Raw genomic sequence first — 17,981 nt, 5'->3', positions numbered from 1 at the left:
CTGAATGATGACAAGCACTCATTCTCTGGGCTCCTGGCTGAACAGCCTCTGAGAAGGCATCCTTTCCCCTTTTATGCATATTTCTATACACTGTATTTCTACTTATTGGGAGACAGCCTGATGGTGCCTGTCTATGTCCTTTGTAACATGAAGGAACCCACTGAGTGTGTGAATACTGTTCAGCTTTTCCAAGGCCCTGTTGCTATATAAATTATATTCAACGTCCCCAACAAAAAGTTGACAAAACATGAGCATATGTTATGACCCTCACTTATGACCATCATGCCTTGAAAAGCATGCAAGTGCACTCTTTAACTAAACGGAAACCCTCAAGGACACACACAAAGTGCAAAGGAAGAGGTAAAATTATTTTGCAGGTGATTGTTTGCTTTATCATTTTTGTTTTTGTGTGGTCACCTTTTGGTCCTTGCAGTCACCTTCAGATAGACCTGTGACCATCTTCTCTCTCTGGTCTCCCTTTGTTCTCCCTTAGCAGTGCTCTTGATCTTTCAAACTACTCTCCTGTTCTCAGGGCCCTAAATATTTGTGAACCGGCTCTTCTGAGTTTCCTAAAGGCCCTGGAAGGGCTCTGTTGTGCTACTCAGGTCCCAAGAGTTGCTAGAAACCTACCAAAGAGAGATTTTTCTCCCATTGACACTTACTACTTATATGACACTATATTATGCTAACAGGTCTCTTTTACCTGCTTTTACCAATGACAGACAGGGCTGGGGTTAGAAAAGAAGAAGGTGGAGAAAAAAATCCCATCCTGCCACACATATGTGAGAAGGCACTGCCATAATTACATTTTTGCTAGGTCACAGTTAATAAACACTGACAAATTGCCTATGAGCATTTTATTTCTCTTATGTTGAGATATGAATATTGGATCTGAGTTTCTCCATTTTTAATGTTGGGAGGATTCTATATCCATCACAGGAGGCATAGAAGATGGAAACTGTGAATTAGAGGCATAGTGCCTATAATAGCTTACTCTGTAGGTTTAATAATGTATTTTTTCCCCATACAGTATTTGTTTCCTGCACCTATACTAGACACCCAAAGAGTGACTATCTTGACTTGCAAAATCTGTAATGAAAGTGAATGGCAGCTAAAAACTGGCAAGGTAGCCTAGACTCCAGAATTACCAGTAAAGTAAAAGGGCTTCACCAATATTTGTCATTACACATTGAGCCATCACTTCTGAGAAAGAATAAAATATCCAACACATTGTCATAATCACCAGAAGCAATTAACATTCTGTGAGGCTGTTTCTCTAATGCCTAAGTTCTCCTCGTTCACAAAGACCTCATTTGCTCTCTTCTAAAAAATCCTGCATTCTTTTTCAGGCCAGCTAATACAACTTGTATCTTTGTGCAGTGCCCTACAAAATCAGAGAGCAATAACCTACAGCCCCTGGGCTGGAAATAGAGCTCTTTAAACTGTAGATAATAAGTCTTAGTGGTTAAAGAGATGAGGAGAGATAGGACTGAACTTTAGCTGTGATTCTCCTGGTGTATTTTTGCAAAAGCTCTCCGGGGCCACCATGTAAGGGTTTTATAGCAGCTGGAATTCACTGACATAGAAAGTTAGACCCTCAGAGCTTTCTATATTACCTTGTCCTTATGAAGCCATGCAAGGTACATGACAGTTAAACTACCCCTTTTTGAGAAGTTCAGAGTACCCCAGTGAAAGACCCTTACTTGTGAGTTATAGCCACTTTCTTATGCAAGTCCTTATAGGTCATTATGTTTAATGGTGTGTGACTCTGCCAAAGAAATGGATTGTACTCAATTGGGTCCTTCACCCCAAAACAAAATGTGTATACTGCAATTAGTCTGAATTCTGGAATATTATGATGTATCTACCCAATTGAATCTCCCTTGGATGATCTGAGGATGGTGGCTGGCCAACCACATCATATCCTCTCTCTTAAGGAGTCTGAATGCAGAATGATAAAGAATGTAACACAGAAAACAGATTTTTTAGACAAAGTAATATACATTGCTTTAATTTAAAAAATCCAACAACCTGGATCTCCTAAGCTAAGGACTTATTGGAAGGATAGAGAGCATCCCAGGATTGGTTGTAGGCAAGAGAACTGGGCTTGGAAAACAGGCAGGCAGGACCTAAGGATCTCTGAAAGACTGGACAGCAGGAGATGCAGAAGAGTCATACAACAGGAATGGAGAGTCTATGAGGCATTTGCTATAGCAACTATGAAATGGCCTCTAGTTATCACTTATATTTTTGAGTGGTTTGCTCTAAGATTCAAGGTCCCTAGGCTCAGGAACCGACTCTACGCCAAATGCTCACACTCTGGCTGCCTGAGTAGGGAGTTAGAAGGGGGCCCCAGTAGCCTTTGCAGTAGGAATTGACCACTACCTCCTTCAGTGATCACTTGGAATGGAAGTGATGGAAGATTACTTCAAAACGGAGATTGAGGTTTCATTTGGAAGAGAGGATTAGAATACCAGTTATGTCAAATGTGGACTGCAGTCACTACTTTCTGCTGCCCAATATGTACATTCACACCCTTCTTCCCAAACCTATATAGAGATTAAAACACAAACAAATAAACAAAAAACACTACTGCCTATATAATACCCACTATCCTTCATATTTCAATAAATTTCTAATTTTTTCCTTTAAGGGATCCCACTACATTCTCATGATTTACTGATTTTAGCTCAGACTTGAGGATCTCTGTCCATTTATTCACCCTTGAGAACCATCACAACCAACTCCATTATAATATTTACCTACATTTACTGTATCTTAATAGGGTAAATGAAAAGTAAAGACAAGAGGAATTAGTTAAAATATGTAAATATATTCATTAAACATTGAGAAAGGAAGTATGGGTGGCAAATATTATCCTCATTTCTGAAACTATTATGAGGTGTGCATATGACTTCCATCCTCCCCCACCATATTCACTTTGCATTTGACCAGAAACCCAGATGCCTCAAGGTTCTTTGAATTTTAAAATCCCAATTTAATTTCTGATGTATCTTGGCCTCAAATGGCCAACAAGTATTCTCAACTTCTAATTCAAAAGTTTTAATGCTGTTTCCTGGTTGAAGAATTCCTCATTTAGATACAAAAACATCTAAACCAGTGAAGCCTAGTTTTGCATGCAGAGTAAAACTCAAAATGAGCTAGGCACTGTTGTTTTGAAAAATGGTATGTATTTGCAAAAGAGCAGAGCTTGTTCGAAAAGCACGGGTCTTCTACCATGATTTCTTTATGAAGGCCCACCATAGGCTCTACACATTATCACAATCTGGCACAAACACTTTAAATAACATTGAATCTAGCAGGTCAAAAATGTTGAATATCATAGTCTAGACCAGCTCGGAATGTTATCTTGAAACTACTCATGGAGAAACTTATGTGTTATCAGAAAATGGCTTGAGTATCAAACACAAATGTAGTTTATATTGCTTCTAAAATCCAAATAAGTTGACCTAATTTCTTGGTATGGAGCACAGGTTAGTCTTTTGAAGAGATATTCCAAAATATCCCAAGCTCTTAGAACACCACAAACTTCACTAAAAAAAAAAAAAAAAAAAAAAAAAAATTTGATCTTCTACCTTATTGCCAAAGCACCTAGGAAACTAAAACTGTCTGCTTTCCAAGTCCTATTAGCATGGTGTCAACAAAATACTAGACTGGGAAGGCCAAGATTTCTATTGATTATATTGCAGAACTTAATTAGGAGATTGAAATATCCCTGAGTTAAACATCTGTCAAATAAAAACAAACTTCTGTTGTTGCCTGCTTACTGGGACAAAAAAAATTTAAAAAGTATTATGATCAAAAGTTTATATCAAGTGTTCAACAAAGATGACACATTTGTGATGCCAGATCCATTGGAAGTATACCAGGGTAAGCTGTGCATTGTCATACTGCAAGATCCCTCTATTTCGCACTATTCAAACTAGACAATTAAATGGAAATATGATTCTACATCACTGCATCTTTTTAATGTTTGATGATGGCCCTAATCTCTGTGATATCCTCAGGAATGTTGAAATGCTTTTTGGTTTACTATTTCAATAGAGATAGATAGCTCCAATGAACTTCCATTGGCCCTGTTGACAAAAGTCTTTAATCTTGGGTCAAAGAGCCAATAAACTCACCTATCAATAATAAAAATACAAATGAGCCAATTAAAAGAAACCTATATAAACATTTTCTCCATTGACAGTTATGCAAATGGTCAATAAGCACATGGGAAGATATTCAGCATCAGTAGTCATGAAGGAAATGCAAAACAAAACAAAAGGAAAAAACAATACACAATTAATGTTGTTCTACTTCATACCTACTAACATATCTTTATAATCAGAAAGATAGATAGTCACAAACATTGATAAGGCTGTGGAGAAATCAGAACCCTCATAGTAGTAGGTACAGCTACTTTAGAAAGAAGTTTGACAGTTCCTTGAAATTAAACATACCATTTGACACAGTAATGTCACACATAGGAAAATATTTGAGTAATAAAACTAAATGTCAACACAAAACTTGTACACAAATGTTTATAGCAGTATTATTCATACTAGCCAAGAAGAAGAAACAACCTAGTGGTCATCAACTGATGATGGATAAGCAAATGTGGTGTATACACACAATGAAGTATTATTTGACTGTAAAGAGGGGTGAATTACTAATAGATGCTACAGCATGAATGAACTTTGAAAATAATATCCCCTTAGCTTAAAGAAGCCAGACACAAAAGACCACATGTATGATTCAATTTATATGAAATGTCAATAGGCAGAAAGCAGATTAGTGGTTTCCTAGGGCTAGGGGTAATAGGAAGATTTGGGTATGAAAGATAAAAGGTATGGGCTCTTTTGGAGAGTGAGGAAGTGTTCTAAAATTGTGGTGATGGACACACAACTCTGTGAATATGAAAAACCATTGAATTATACAGTGTAAGTGAGTGAATTATATTTCCATAAAGCTGTTCTTAGTAAGAATAAGCCAATGAGTCATCTTTTTGCTCCAGTTATGGGGGATAACTATATACTAGGTTGAAGAGTAATCACTGATAGGATTTGAAATCCCACTGTTTTTCCCAAAGATTTTAGTTAAATTTTATCATGGCCCTATAAGCTCCACTTAGACAGGCGGCAAACAGTATGTTATGTTCTGGATCCCTGGAAATTAATATTTATTGACAATGCCCAAAGTTCCATATAATTTAAGATTTATCCCATTCTCTAGTATATATATATATATTCCTTATATATATACACTAGATATATATATCTAGTATATATATATATATATAGCTTATTAATAAACATCGATCTTGTGGAAATCTAGAAGGAAAGTGTGATGTTGAGCAGATCAGAGTACCTTGCATGGTTATCACAAAGTCCTTGCTCAGGGGTACCGTCTCCCCTTCAGTTTAAAGATTTAATGTGTAAATTAATTCAGGTCAAGTTTTGTGTAAGAAGCTGTGAATCTCCGTTAGGGTGCTTCATTCAAGGATATTTTGTTTTTCCTTTTGTTTTACATATCAGGGAGAGCCTTAGAGGGCTAGCCATCTATGTCCCAGGGATCCCATGGTCAAGTAACCATCACCAAAACTCTTTTTGCCATCTCAGCTCTGCTGCCAATTATGGAAAACTTGAAGGTTTACTACAAAATCCCTTTCTCCTTGAAATCTTGCCACTGCCTTCTCACTCCCCTGCCATAGTTGGAAATCCCATTTCATTCAGCCAACAGAGAAGAGCACTTCTTAGACTCAAGTTTTTGGAAAAAGGAGAATTGTTTGGGAATATAGTTAGATGTTCACAATGGATTCCCTCCAGCATTCCTGGTTTCCAATGCTCTGCTTTTAATCAGGTCTTGTGAGAGATAATTCACACACAGTACTAGTCACTCTCTCTCTCTCTCTCTCTATCTATCTATCTTCAAAGATATTTATTTATTTGAGAGAGATAGTGGGGAAGGGTGACAGAGGGAGAGGGAGAGCGAGTCTTAAGCCGACTCCACATTGAGCGCAGAGCCCGACATAGGGCTCAATCTCACAACTCTGAGAGCACCACCGGAGCTGAAACCAAGAGCCAGCAGCTTAACTGACTGTGCCTCCCAGGTGCCCCAACAGTCACCCATTATAAATGTATAGTTTTATGATTTCTTAGAGCTGCCATAACAAAGTACCACAGACTACGTGAGCTAAAATAACAAAAATTTATTATCTCCCAGTTTGGAGTCTAGAAGTCCAAAGCCAGGATGTTAGTGTGCTCTCTCCAAAGTCTCTAGAGCTAGTTCCTACCTTGCCTCTCCCAGCTTCTGGTAGCCCCAGATGTCCTTGGCATGTGATAGCATAAAGTCAATATCTGCTTCTATCTTCACATGGTAGTCCTCCCTGTGTGTCTGGGTCCAGTTTTCCTTTTATTATAAGGGCACCAGCTATTGGATTAGGGCCCATTTACTCTAGTATGACGTCATTTGAACTTGACTAATGACATCTACAATCACCCTATTTCTGAATAAGGTCATAATCAAAGAATGAAATTGCTGGGTCATAGACTAAACGTGTGATTAACTTTATAGGAAAGCTCCAGATGTATGTGTATAGATACATACATATATATATGTATACATATGCTATATATACACATTATATATATATAATCAACGCAATATTAAATAAAAAATAATAAAAGGTGACATATATATATATATTCAACGCAGAGCGTCACCATGTCAGAGAAGAAGCAGCCGGTAGATTTGGGTCTCCTGGAGGAAGACGACGAGTTCGAGGAGTTCCCTGGCGAAGACTGGGCTGGTTTAGATGAAGATGAAGATGCACATGTCTGGGAGGATAATTGGGATGATGACAATGAAGAGGATGACTTCTCTAATCAGTTACGAGCTGAACTAGAGAAACATGGTTATATGATGGAGACCTCATAGCATCCAGAAGTGTTGAAGCAATCTAAACTTGAACTGTTTATTAAATTCTAGGACAGAGAACCCAGAATGGAACACTTAAAAAATGTTTATTTCATTACCTGTTTGGATTTATTTTTGTTTTTGAAACAAAAAAAAATAAATGTTTTGATCTAAAATATATATATATATTATAATATATACTATATATTATATAGTCTAGAATGGACTTGATTAAACATTTATATTTCAAAGGCATTTTTCTTGGATATAGAATTATCAGTTGATAATCTTTCCATACTCAAAGAATGATACTCTATAATCTCCTGGCTAACATAGTTTCTGATGAGAAATCTGCTATAAATATTTTCTTTGTTTCTTTCTATCTGATGACATTTTTCTGGTTGCTTTAAATATTTTCTCTTTATCATTGTTTTCAACAATTTGATAATAATATGCCTTGATGTGGTTTTCTTGAGTTTCTTTTGTTCGGTGTTTATAAAACTCGTTATGTTGGGGTTGATATTGTCAGCAATATCAAATATTGTCAGCAAATTATATACATTTTATCTGTTATCTGCTATTTGTTTTATCTGTTATATGTTATCTGTTATTTTTTTCAAGGGTTTTACTGTCTCAACTTCTCTGTCTCTCCCTCTCATCTAAGTACACACTTGTTAGACTGACTGATAGTGTCTCGCAGTTCATGGAGTCTGTTCATTTTTCTACTCTGCTGCTTTATTTTGGTTATTACTGTGTCCTTAAGTTCACTGATCATTTCTTTACAGTATCTAATAGGCAATTATTTTTAGTGTATTTTTCATTTATTGTAGTTTTAATTTCTAGACATTTCATTTGGGTCTTCTGAAAATCTTGTTTTTCTTAACATATTTATGTTTTCCTTATATCTTCGAGCATATTTATAATATTTATAAAAGGTATTAAAACCCTATCTGCTAATTACAACACTATCCTGTTTCTTTGTATTGCCTTTTTCCTCCCAATTATAGTTTACATTCTCCTGCATTCTTTCCTTCATGATAATTTCTTTATGTTAGACATTGTGAAATTTGTGGGTTTTTTTTGTGGTGAGTTTTGTTGTATTCCTTTAAACTGTGTTGTTTCTGGCATACAGCAGTTACCTGCAAATCATTTTATTTTTTCAAGAATTTCTTGTATGTTTGCTACAATGGTCCAGATTAGTCTTTATTCTAGGTATAAGTTAGCTCAAGTATTAAGATGGGAGCTTTCTGAGAACTCCACCCCATGTAGTAGAAGGTCTTTCCAGTCTGGCTGTAGGGGGAAAAAACCTGTGTGAACTTGGGGAATTAGTCAACCTACCCCTTTTGGGGGCTTCTTTCTCCAGCCTTATGGAATTTCATCCCATGTGTCCTCAGACAAACTTTAACTCAAAGATTCAAAAATATCCCTTAAAGATCTTTATAGCTTTTCCTGTGTACTAGCATCCCTTTCTCCAATAGTTCCTGAATTCTAAACTGTCCTAACTCAGAAAGACCACTGGGCTCTGCTTGAGTTCCTTTTCCTACATTGCATCATGGAAACTTGACTGTAAGTGACAATAATTAGCATTCCTTCCTTCCATTTATTTACTTAATAAATATTCATTGAATGCTCACTCTGTGCCAGGCACTGCTTGATGCACTAAATATTTCCAGTGAACAAAGCAGAAAATTTCCCAGTATTTGTAGCTTTTACATTTTAATGTTTTATAAGAAAAAGGAATTTATTGGAAAGACATCTCTAAGAAGTACAGAAAAAAAAAAGAGAGATATATAGGAAATGCAGAGTCAGGAAAATAAACAAGAGCCAAAGTCATGCACAAAAACAATATGTACTGCATATGCTACTACTGCTGAGATGAATAAGCCCTCTAACCACTTTCAAATTCCTCCATCATTTGCTCAAGATTTGAAATTTTAGAAGATATTATCACATTGGCAAAATTTAAATCAGTGCTTACTCCCCAGGTCCTCGAAGTCAGGGAAAGAGAAGAGTAGGACCCCCTAATTTCCACAATAGAAATGAGGCATGATCTCCACCAAGAAGGCACATAATCAAGAATTTCTTAGAAGAGAGATTTAAGATAATTAGGAAGGTGGATAGGGGTGGGATACTGGACAGTCAGAACCTGACAAAAATTCACTAAAGTTGCATAGAAAAGTGAAGACCCAGAGAGATGGCAATACTAAGAAACTAAAAGTAGAAGCTGAATTCAAGAGTTAGAAGTCAGTTATTTATTGGCAGAGAAAAAATAAGCAGCAGAGAGAGAAGAGCTGAGTTCTGAGCAACTAAAATGGCCATTAGGTCACCTGCACCATTGCAGGCTCTCTAGAGGTAGCTGTGTTCTGGGAAGCGATGACTCATGTTCCAATTGCCCATGAGGACTGGGTTTATGCCAGATATGATATTTTTCTCTCCCTTTTTATTGCCATATCCATTTAAAATGAACTCATCAGTAGACAAAGACACCAGAATGTGTTCTTTTTTTAGCCTCTGAAGGAACAGACCAAACCCTGCTCTGGTAAGTTAATGAGGAAGTTAGGCAAAGATGAGCGCAAATGCTGGAAGTTTTCCAAACTATGTGGAGTCCTTGGTCCCAGTGGTCAAAGGAATTTCATCCCTAATCTCACGTGGAATGTCCATATCTTCCCTTCCTACACTAGGATCGCTACCCCGGGACCTCGTTTTAAGAGATGTGATGGAAGATAGTAATGGCTTGAGGATTGTTTCCACCAGTGATTCCCCAGCAGGCATGATTCGTCCAAAATAAGTCACTGGGCATGAAAGTGTCTACCCTAATATTTAGAGAAATTAAACGCCCCACTTTGATTTTTCAAAATGCAGACAACTATTGCTGTCTCAGAGGGCTAGATGCACTGGAAGTTTTCTCCAAAAACAAACTTCCCCTTAAGCACCATCGGCTGTGAATCAGGAGTTGTAAAGTAGAGAGAACAATTAAAATCAATGACAGCATTTAGTTTCCTGCCAAGAGTAGCTTGCCCAGTTAACAAACTGCACTGAGCTGTCTTCAGTGCACCAAGAACACCCTGGGCTAGCTGGTGCTCAGCTGGGGACATGCTAATTGCTTTTATTAATGAGGAGAGCTCTCTTTTCTCCACTGATGTCTCTTGAACTTCCATCTCATGCTTGGTTGGTGAAGCATCACTACTACAAGTGTGAACCACAGTTACAATATTTTTCTCCTAATTGAGATCAGCAGAGCATAATTTGAAGGAGAAAGTAGGGGGAAAAGTTATATTTGAATTCCTAATGATTCTTTTCAATCATGAGCATTTTAGAGTATAAAATGAAGTGATTATCAAATGAATTTTAAAAACTACACGTCCCTTCAAGTTCTACACATTAGTACGAGGGGGTTAGATGCTAGCTTCAAAGTAAGGAGCACTGGATTTGGAGCCCAGAGACTAAGGTGCCTGTATCAGTTTCTCAGAGACATTTACAGTTCACTTGATATTACTGAACATTAACCTCTTACTTTCTTTGTGAAAAGGGGATAATCCAGGATCAGGCTCTCTTATAGCCCTCACAATAAAAAACAAAACCAAACCAAACCACAACAACAAAAATAAGCCCCAAAACTAGAATCTGAAATAGTGGGTGCTTACATACATTTACTATGCTTATCCTGCCAGAAGAGGTTCAATTACCAATAATTGAGTACATATTCTCCTACCATATGCCCACATCATGCTGGCCAAAAGTAGTTAGTTCATGTCCTTTTTCTTACCTTTGTCAACTGCTCATTATACAGAAAGAACAGCAGCTTGGTTAATAGAGCCACGGACAATTAGAGGAAGATGCTCACTTCTCCTGTTTCCAAGGACCAATACAATCCCAGATTGAACAGATTTTTTTGTCTTGAGGGGGGATTATTGTTCTCTTGATAACATTTTCCCTTCAAAAAAAAATTGCTTCTCCCACCACTTGGATAATAATAGGAGAGAGGAAAGCATTGTGTCTGGGAAAACTTTGCAGCTACAGGAGGGAGTGAACAAGGAGGAAGTAGAATAATAGAATGAAGAGGAAAAATAGGTAAAGAAGGATTGAAGAGAGAGAAGGCCGGGGGGGATGGAGAATAGGTGAGGAGCAACAAAGAAAATGACATTTCAGGAGAGAAACGCCAATTTAGCTAGAGAGATCAATGGACATTTGAGATCAACTTTAAAAACCACATTACAAAGATAATTTTTGGAATAAAGGTCAACCAATACACAGAGCTGTGCTAAATTTGTGTGTTGAGAGATGGTCTAGCTGAAACTCCTATTTATACAGCTTTAACATGTAGACCTAGTGATTTAATGCCCCTGTAATTATGTATATAATTGACACTCTTAGAATATTTTATTTATTCTCCCAGGGTCATGTTTATTACAGACTGTCTCATTTTAGAGTAATTTATGTCCTTGTCTGTCTCCTTTACCACTGGGTACAGTCTCCCAGGCCAGAGCCAGGTCTTATTCATTTCTGTATTATTCTTAGCACCTAGCACAGTATCTATCATGCAATAAAGGTTTAGTAAAAATCGAAATTGAAATGAATTATTTTAAGACTCTATTATGTCGTGTGTGTGTGCGCGTGTGTGTGCATGTACACTAAATTGTTCTGGAAAATTGCATTTTAGTTTTAACTTCCCAAGTTAAAAATATAATAATAGTGCACTAAAATACCAGGAGGAAAATTCTGATAATCTGTTCACTAAACAATGGCTGGGGAATAACTATCTATTCTTGATGGGGTCAATCTGTCCTCAGACTTAGGAAGTAAACAGAGGAAGTGCAAATTATGGAATTGATATAGAGGAATTGATATCCTCCTGGCAGATAGAGCAGATCTGAGAGAAGCATTGTGTATAGAAAATAAATACCATACAAGCCACAATTGTTGCTCCTTACCAATGATAAAACCTACTGGAGAAGAAGAAAAAGACAACTGAAATAATTCAGCAACTATATGGTGGAAATAAGTCATACATATCTTTACATAATGGGAATATTTTGGCAATAAGTGATAGAAGGCATTACAATTGTTCTCCACAACAAGACTAGTTCAGCACCATCCTCAATTTTTGTTTAGTTGTTTAGACCAGAAGGCTTCTAGTCTAAGTCTTCTTGATTAGTTACCACCACCCTGTTAGTGCTTGAAAATGTCCTCTAGCTCCAGAACCAGGGGACATGGTAGAGGCGGATAGGGCTATCAGCCAGTGGACATGGATCTGCCGAAAGCCCTTATGAATATACTGAAGTAGCATTTGAAAATAACTCATGGTCTCTCTTAATTGAGAGTAATGTACAAGTTCCTGACACAAACGATAAAACTGCTTCTCTCCTCTTTATCCATATGTGACAATTCTTCACTCAGACTGTGAATGTGTGTAAAGACCAGCGGGTGACACAATTGTGACTTTAGATGAATAGGTTGAAAGCTGAAAGACCAAGCTGGTCTAATGCACTTGGCATTTTGACTCCTGCTGTCTTTGCTTGCTCCAGCTCTTCAGGCTGAAGGCAGCTGTCATCTTCTCTTCACTATAGAGAGTTTCAATTTTCATTATTTTTATGGTGATTTTTGTGTTTTAGACTTAAAAATATCAGAAATGATTTTCATTGGAGGGACAACAGTTGAGATAAGGGGAAAAAAAGGATTCCTTTACTGTATGAACAGAGAAAGCTGTTTACATGAGGCATTGAATCAGAGGCTTTTAAAGTTTTCTTTACTTTTCTAAATTCAAATGAGGGTAGTAAAGCATCTGAGGATAAAAGGAGAGAGTGTCATAACGTTAATGAGGAATTATCTGTTCAGTGATTACTTTAGTAAATTGACTGTTCATATTTGAAGTTGTTCATGGTTGTGCTTATACTACTAGACAAAAAGACTGTCATGTCTAGGGTTTCATATTGAAAACTTGGAGGATGGGACACCTGGGTGGCTCAGAGGTTGAGTGCCTGCCTTCAGCTCAGGCCATGATCCTGTGATCCTGGGATGGAGTCCCACATCAGGCTCGCTGCATGGAGCCTGCCTCTCCCTCTGCCTCTGTCTCTGCCTGCCTCTCTCTCTGTGTCTCTTATGAATAAATAAATAAAATCTTAAAAAAAAAGAAACCTTGGGTGGCATAGTCCAGTTGTGTGAAGACTGTAAGGAAGATGGAAGGAAGGGAGAAGGAGAAAATAGAAGGGAGAGAGAGGAAAATAGCTGATTTTGAAATAAATAAGACTTTGGAATTCACATGCTTTCTTTCTCAGTTTATTTAAATCTAGGAATGTAAATTTTGGGGAAAAAACAATTAAATTCATACTGTCAACTACTTACATACAGACACCTTTGACATCTGGTTTTATCTTCTCTGTCCCAAATCTTGTCATCATAACAGGAAACATGAGACTATAGAGACTATAGAGATAAAAGCTAAGAATGGGCTTTAGAACCAGCTTCATAGGTTTGAATATAATCATCCTCTTACCTCTTGGGTAAGTAAGGGAAAATTGCTAGTCTGTGCCTATTACTTCATTGATGCCTCAATTTCCTTATCTATAAATCTGGAATGTAACATCAGTACCCCATTAGACTGTTGCAAAGATTAAGTGCATTGATACATCTAAAGCATTTAGAACAGCCACTGGCATATAGCAGGTACTCAATAAATTAGACCTCCCCATTTCAGGGTTCGCTGATGTCTCCTTTGACCTCCTATCCACCACTCCTTTCAATTTGAGCAACTTACTTCCTGAACCCTTGGTCTTCTATTGGATACAGAATGACTCTGTTCCTAAACATTTAACATCTAATATTACTGAATCCAACCATATCTATTATCCTCCCTTGTGTTTCAAGTTATCAACTCCCTCTGTGTTATACCTTCTTTCCAGGGCAGAATCAACAATATGGTGGATCACTTGGACCACCTGCACATAAGCATTCCCCATTTCCTACATGTTTTTGAGAAGTTCACAATATGTTGAAAATAATTACTAACATGTGAAATTGCTAGAGAACACTGGGGTCCTGGAATTCCTTCATATCCTCCTTGGTTATACCTTTCTTAGCTCAGACCAACAATCTAACTTCTCTAAGCATAGCTATTGAGAAAATAATCACCACAGTGTTGATTTGTTATGGTCCTTCAAAGGTCTTGCTAATTTGTACAGTTCTTAATCCATCTTTGACCTGTCTCTGCATGTATTGGGTGATATCCTTCACTCCTGAGGTTTTTCTTACTATCTAAACACTTTGCTTCTCAAATGTGTAACTCTCGTCAGATCTATACCATCAACCTCCAGTGAGATTCCAGCTTTTCTATTGAGTTTCTCTGTCTGATTATGTTAAACTGAACACACTGTTTCACCCAACAAAAGAAAGGGCATGGTTGAGGTCAGAACTAATAATCTATGAATGGAAGTTGTATAAGATGGAGAATGAGGGATCCCTGGGTGGCCCAGCAGTTTAGTGCCTGCCTTTGGCCCCGGGTGTGATCCTGGAGTCCTGCATTGGGCTCCTGGCATGGAGCCTGCTTCTCCCTCTGCCTGTGTCTCTGCCTCCCTCTCTCTCTGTATCTCTCATGAATAAATAAATAAAATCTTAAAAAAAAAAAAAAGATGGAGAATGAGTAGAGAGCTAGGGCTTATCACTTCAATTCATCTGGGATGGCCTCAAAATTTTGACACTTGTCTTTTTGAGAGTTGGGGGTCTACGGCCCCTATTCTTGAATATGCACAGATTTTATGACTGCTTTGACCAATTAAATTTGGCAAATGTTAACACTGTGCCACATTCTGAGCCTAAACCTTAACTCATTGTCAACTTCTACTTCCTGAGTCTTAATCCTGTCTCTGTGAGTGTTGGCTCCACATAAGAACTCTACCACTCTATGACTGCCATGCTGGAGAGGCCACGTACATGTGATCCACTTGCCAGTTTTAGCTGAACCCAATCTCCTAACTATCCCCCTTGGGGTGCCAGACCTGTGAATGAAACCATCTTGGGCCCTTCTGAGGAGCCAGCCCATCCACCAATAGATCTGAGGGACCTCAGCCAGTGCTGTGTGGAGCAGAAGAATCAAGCACTGACCCACTAAACTGTGAAATGTAACAAATGACTTCAAGGCACTAAGTTTTGGAATTTGTTATATAACAATAAATAACTGACAACGTCATCCTCAGAGCTATTTAAAGGGCCTCTTGGGCTTGGACATAGTTTTCACCCATGAAACATTTTCCAGTTATCATAGCTCTTTCAAAAATAATCATAAGGGTGCCTGGGTAGCTCATTTGGTTAAGCAGTTGCCTCTTGATTTCAGCTCAGGTCATGATCTCAGAGTCCTGAGATTGAGTTCCGTGTTGGGCTCTGTGCTCAGTGGGGAGTCTGCTTGGGATTCTCTTTCTCCTCTCCCTATACACCTCCCCCCTCTCTGTTCTCTCTCTCTCTCTCAAATACATAAATAAATCCTAAAAAAAATCATAAACTCCATCATTGTTTTAAAAAAAACACAACACATAATTATATAAAATAAAAATTGAAGACTCTACCTTTATTTCTTACCTCCATTCCATTTCCCATCACAAAGTTAAGCACTGTAAAAAAAAAAAAAAAAAAAAAAAAAGTTAACCACTGTTCCTAATAATGGATGTTAAGATTATTTCTAGATTTTTGTTAAATAAGATAGTGTTGGAATAGCTCTGGGCTTGTGTGAGTAGTCTCTGTAACTTTTAGATTCATAGAAGTTAAATTGTGAGGTCAATAGTATATGTAATTAAACCTGTGGCTCATAATATCAAATTGCCCTCTAAAAAAAAAATAAATAAAAGCCTTTACTCATTTATATTGTCACCAATAGTTACAGCTGTATCCATTTCTACAAACATCAGCCACTAATGGATATTGTCAATCATTTAAATTTTGTCACTATGAAAGTGGTAGAAGTGGTAACTCATTGTTTTGATATTTTTCTGTTTATTTGTAAAGTTTGTAGCATTTTTTGTATGATTATTACTACTTGGATTTCTTCAATGTTTTTACTATTTACAATCATTTTAAAAATTGTTCTATTAGGTTGTCTTTTTGCATTTATTGTTAATACTCTGAATATTAATTTGTAGTTTATGTGCTGCAAATATTTTTTTCTAGATTATGGCTTGCCTTTTATTTATTACTTTATTTATTCAAGAAATATTCATTGAACACTTAGTACCAGACATTTTTCTAGATATTAGGAATACAGCTATGAGTAAGACAAAGTTCTAATCTCTTGGAATTAGTACTTTTGTGTAGAAGATATACAAGGAATGAATAGCACATAGGTATAATGCTATATAAATGTTATAAAGAAAAATGTATTAGGGTAAGGGATGTAGAATGATATAGTGTGCTATTTTAGATAGAGAAGTCAGGAAGGTCATACAAGGACTGACATAAGCTAATATCTGGATTAAAAACATTCCAGGGCAGCCCTGGTGGCGCAGCGGTTTAGCGCCGCCTGCAGCCCGGGGTGTGATCCTGGAGACCCTGGATCAAGTCCCACATCAGGCTCTCTGTATGATGCCTGCTTCTCCCTCTGCCTGTGTCTCTGCCTCTCTCGCGCTCTCTCTGAATAAATAAATCTTTAAAAAAATAAAAAAAAAATTCCAGTCGGGCAGCCCTGGTGGCTCAGAGGTTTAGCGCCGCCTTTAGCCCAGGGCCTGATCCTGGAGACACGGGATCCAGTCCCACATCTGGCTCCCTGCATGGAGCCTGCTTCTCCCTCTGCCTGTGTCTCTGCCTCTCTCTCTCTGTCTCTCATGAAAAAATAAATAAATCTTAAAAAAAAAAAATCCACTCTGAGGAAATAGAATGTACAAAGGCCAGGGCATGTGCATCAGGCAGGAGCATGATTGGAGTGCTCCAGAGACTATAAGAAGACCAATGTGGCTAGAGGATGTAAAGAAGAAGGAAGATAAGACACCAGCCTATAGAGACAGCCAGGGTTTAGAAAATTTAGGCCTTGTAAACTTTGGACTATAGATTTCATTTTATTGGGGAGAATGGAAACAATTCAGGGTTTGTTTTATAAGGCAGAGATGTAATCTGTGGTGAACAGACTCTGGTGTGTGTGTGTGTGTGTGTGTGTGTGTGTGTGTGTGTGTGTGTATGAAAGAGGGTGTTGAGAAAAGTGATAGAAAGATCATGTGGTTGTTCATCATAACACGTAGTAGTTAATTTTCATCGTCCAGGCAAGAGGTGACTAAACCAGGGTTTTGGCACCAAGGGTAAAGAGAAGTCACCAGATTAAGGATATATTTTGAATGTAAAGCTGAAAAGAGAAGCTGATGGTTCAGATGTGGGATATGAAGACAAAAGGGAAAAGACAACTCCAAGGTACTTAGCCTAACCACTAGGTGAATGATGGAGCCCTTTGCTGAGATGGAGAAGTCTAGAGGGGAAAGCAAGGAATCACTTTTTACATGGTAGGTTTGAGAAGACTATTCAATATCTCACTGCTATATATAGCAGTGGGGTGGAATCTGGAGTTTACGGGGGAGGTGGTTGGAGGTGGCATGAGCCTATGAGTCATCAGGGTGTGATGGTATTTAAAGCCATGGAACTCTGTGGAAGTCAGTGTGGGCAGGGAAGTGAGGCTGTCCAAGACCAAGCCATAAGCCTCCAATATCCATGGGGAAGAGATTGGAGGAGGACCTATCCTGGGAGCCTGAGAAGTGACCAGTGAGGTGTGAGAAAATCCAGGAGCTGCAGAGTCCCAGAAGACAGGGGAAGCACCTAGAACAGTGCCTAGTGCATAGTACATGCTACATAACAATTAGCTGCTATATTATTTCTCTTTTTGAAACCCCATGATTGATCCCCAAGTGGTCTTCTGAGCTCAATTTCAAATAGGGCTGCATTCCATGACAGCTTTTTTCAATAGATTATGATAGGACATGTTAGACTCCATGATCAGATCATAAGAGATAGAGAAATAGAATAAGTTAGGATTTAGGAGAAATACCGTATTTGGCAAAGTAAAGGTCTTTGCTGACTTTGAGAAAAGAGATTTTAGT

At 37.9% G+C, this 17,981-nt stretch overlaps 1 protein-coding gene and 1 long non-coding RNA gene across 2 annotated transcripts in view; one reads left to right on the top strand and one right to left on the bottom strand.

Moving 5' to 3' along the window:
• LOC140615701 (uncharacterized) overlaps nt 1-17,981 on the bottom strand; it is an 82,409-nt gene that overhangs the window by 49,970 nt on the left and 14,458 nt on the right. Inside the window, exon 2 of the long non-coding RNA XR_012016176.1 lies at nt 15,490-15,521. This is a non-coding gene — a long non-coding RNA (uncharacterized lncRNA). The remainder of the gene's footprint in view (nt 1-15,489; nt 15,522-17,981) is intronic.
• On the top strand, nt 6,705-7,097 carry SEM1 (SEM1 26S proteasome subunit). Its single transcript, XM_072797115.1, has one exon. It carries the CDS (start codon nt 6,730-6,732, stop codon nt 6,940-6,942), a length of 213 nt encoding a protein of 70 aa, XP_072653216.1. The 5' UTR covers nt 6,705-6,729; the 3' UTR covers nt 6,943-7,097.

This window comes from Canis lupus, chromosome 24 (assembly GCF_048164855.1).
Source record: "Canis lupus baileyi chromosome 24, mCanLup2.hap1, whole genome shotgun sequence".
Classification (NCBI taxonomy): Eukaryota; Metazoa; Chordata; class Mammalia; order Carnivora; family Canidae; genus Canis; species Canis lupus.
Note: the sequence above shows the minus strand (reverse complement) of the source record. Positions and strands in the feature narration are given on the sequence as shown.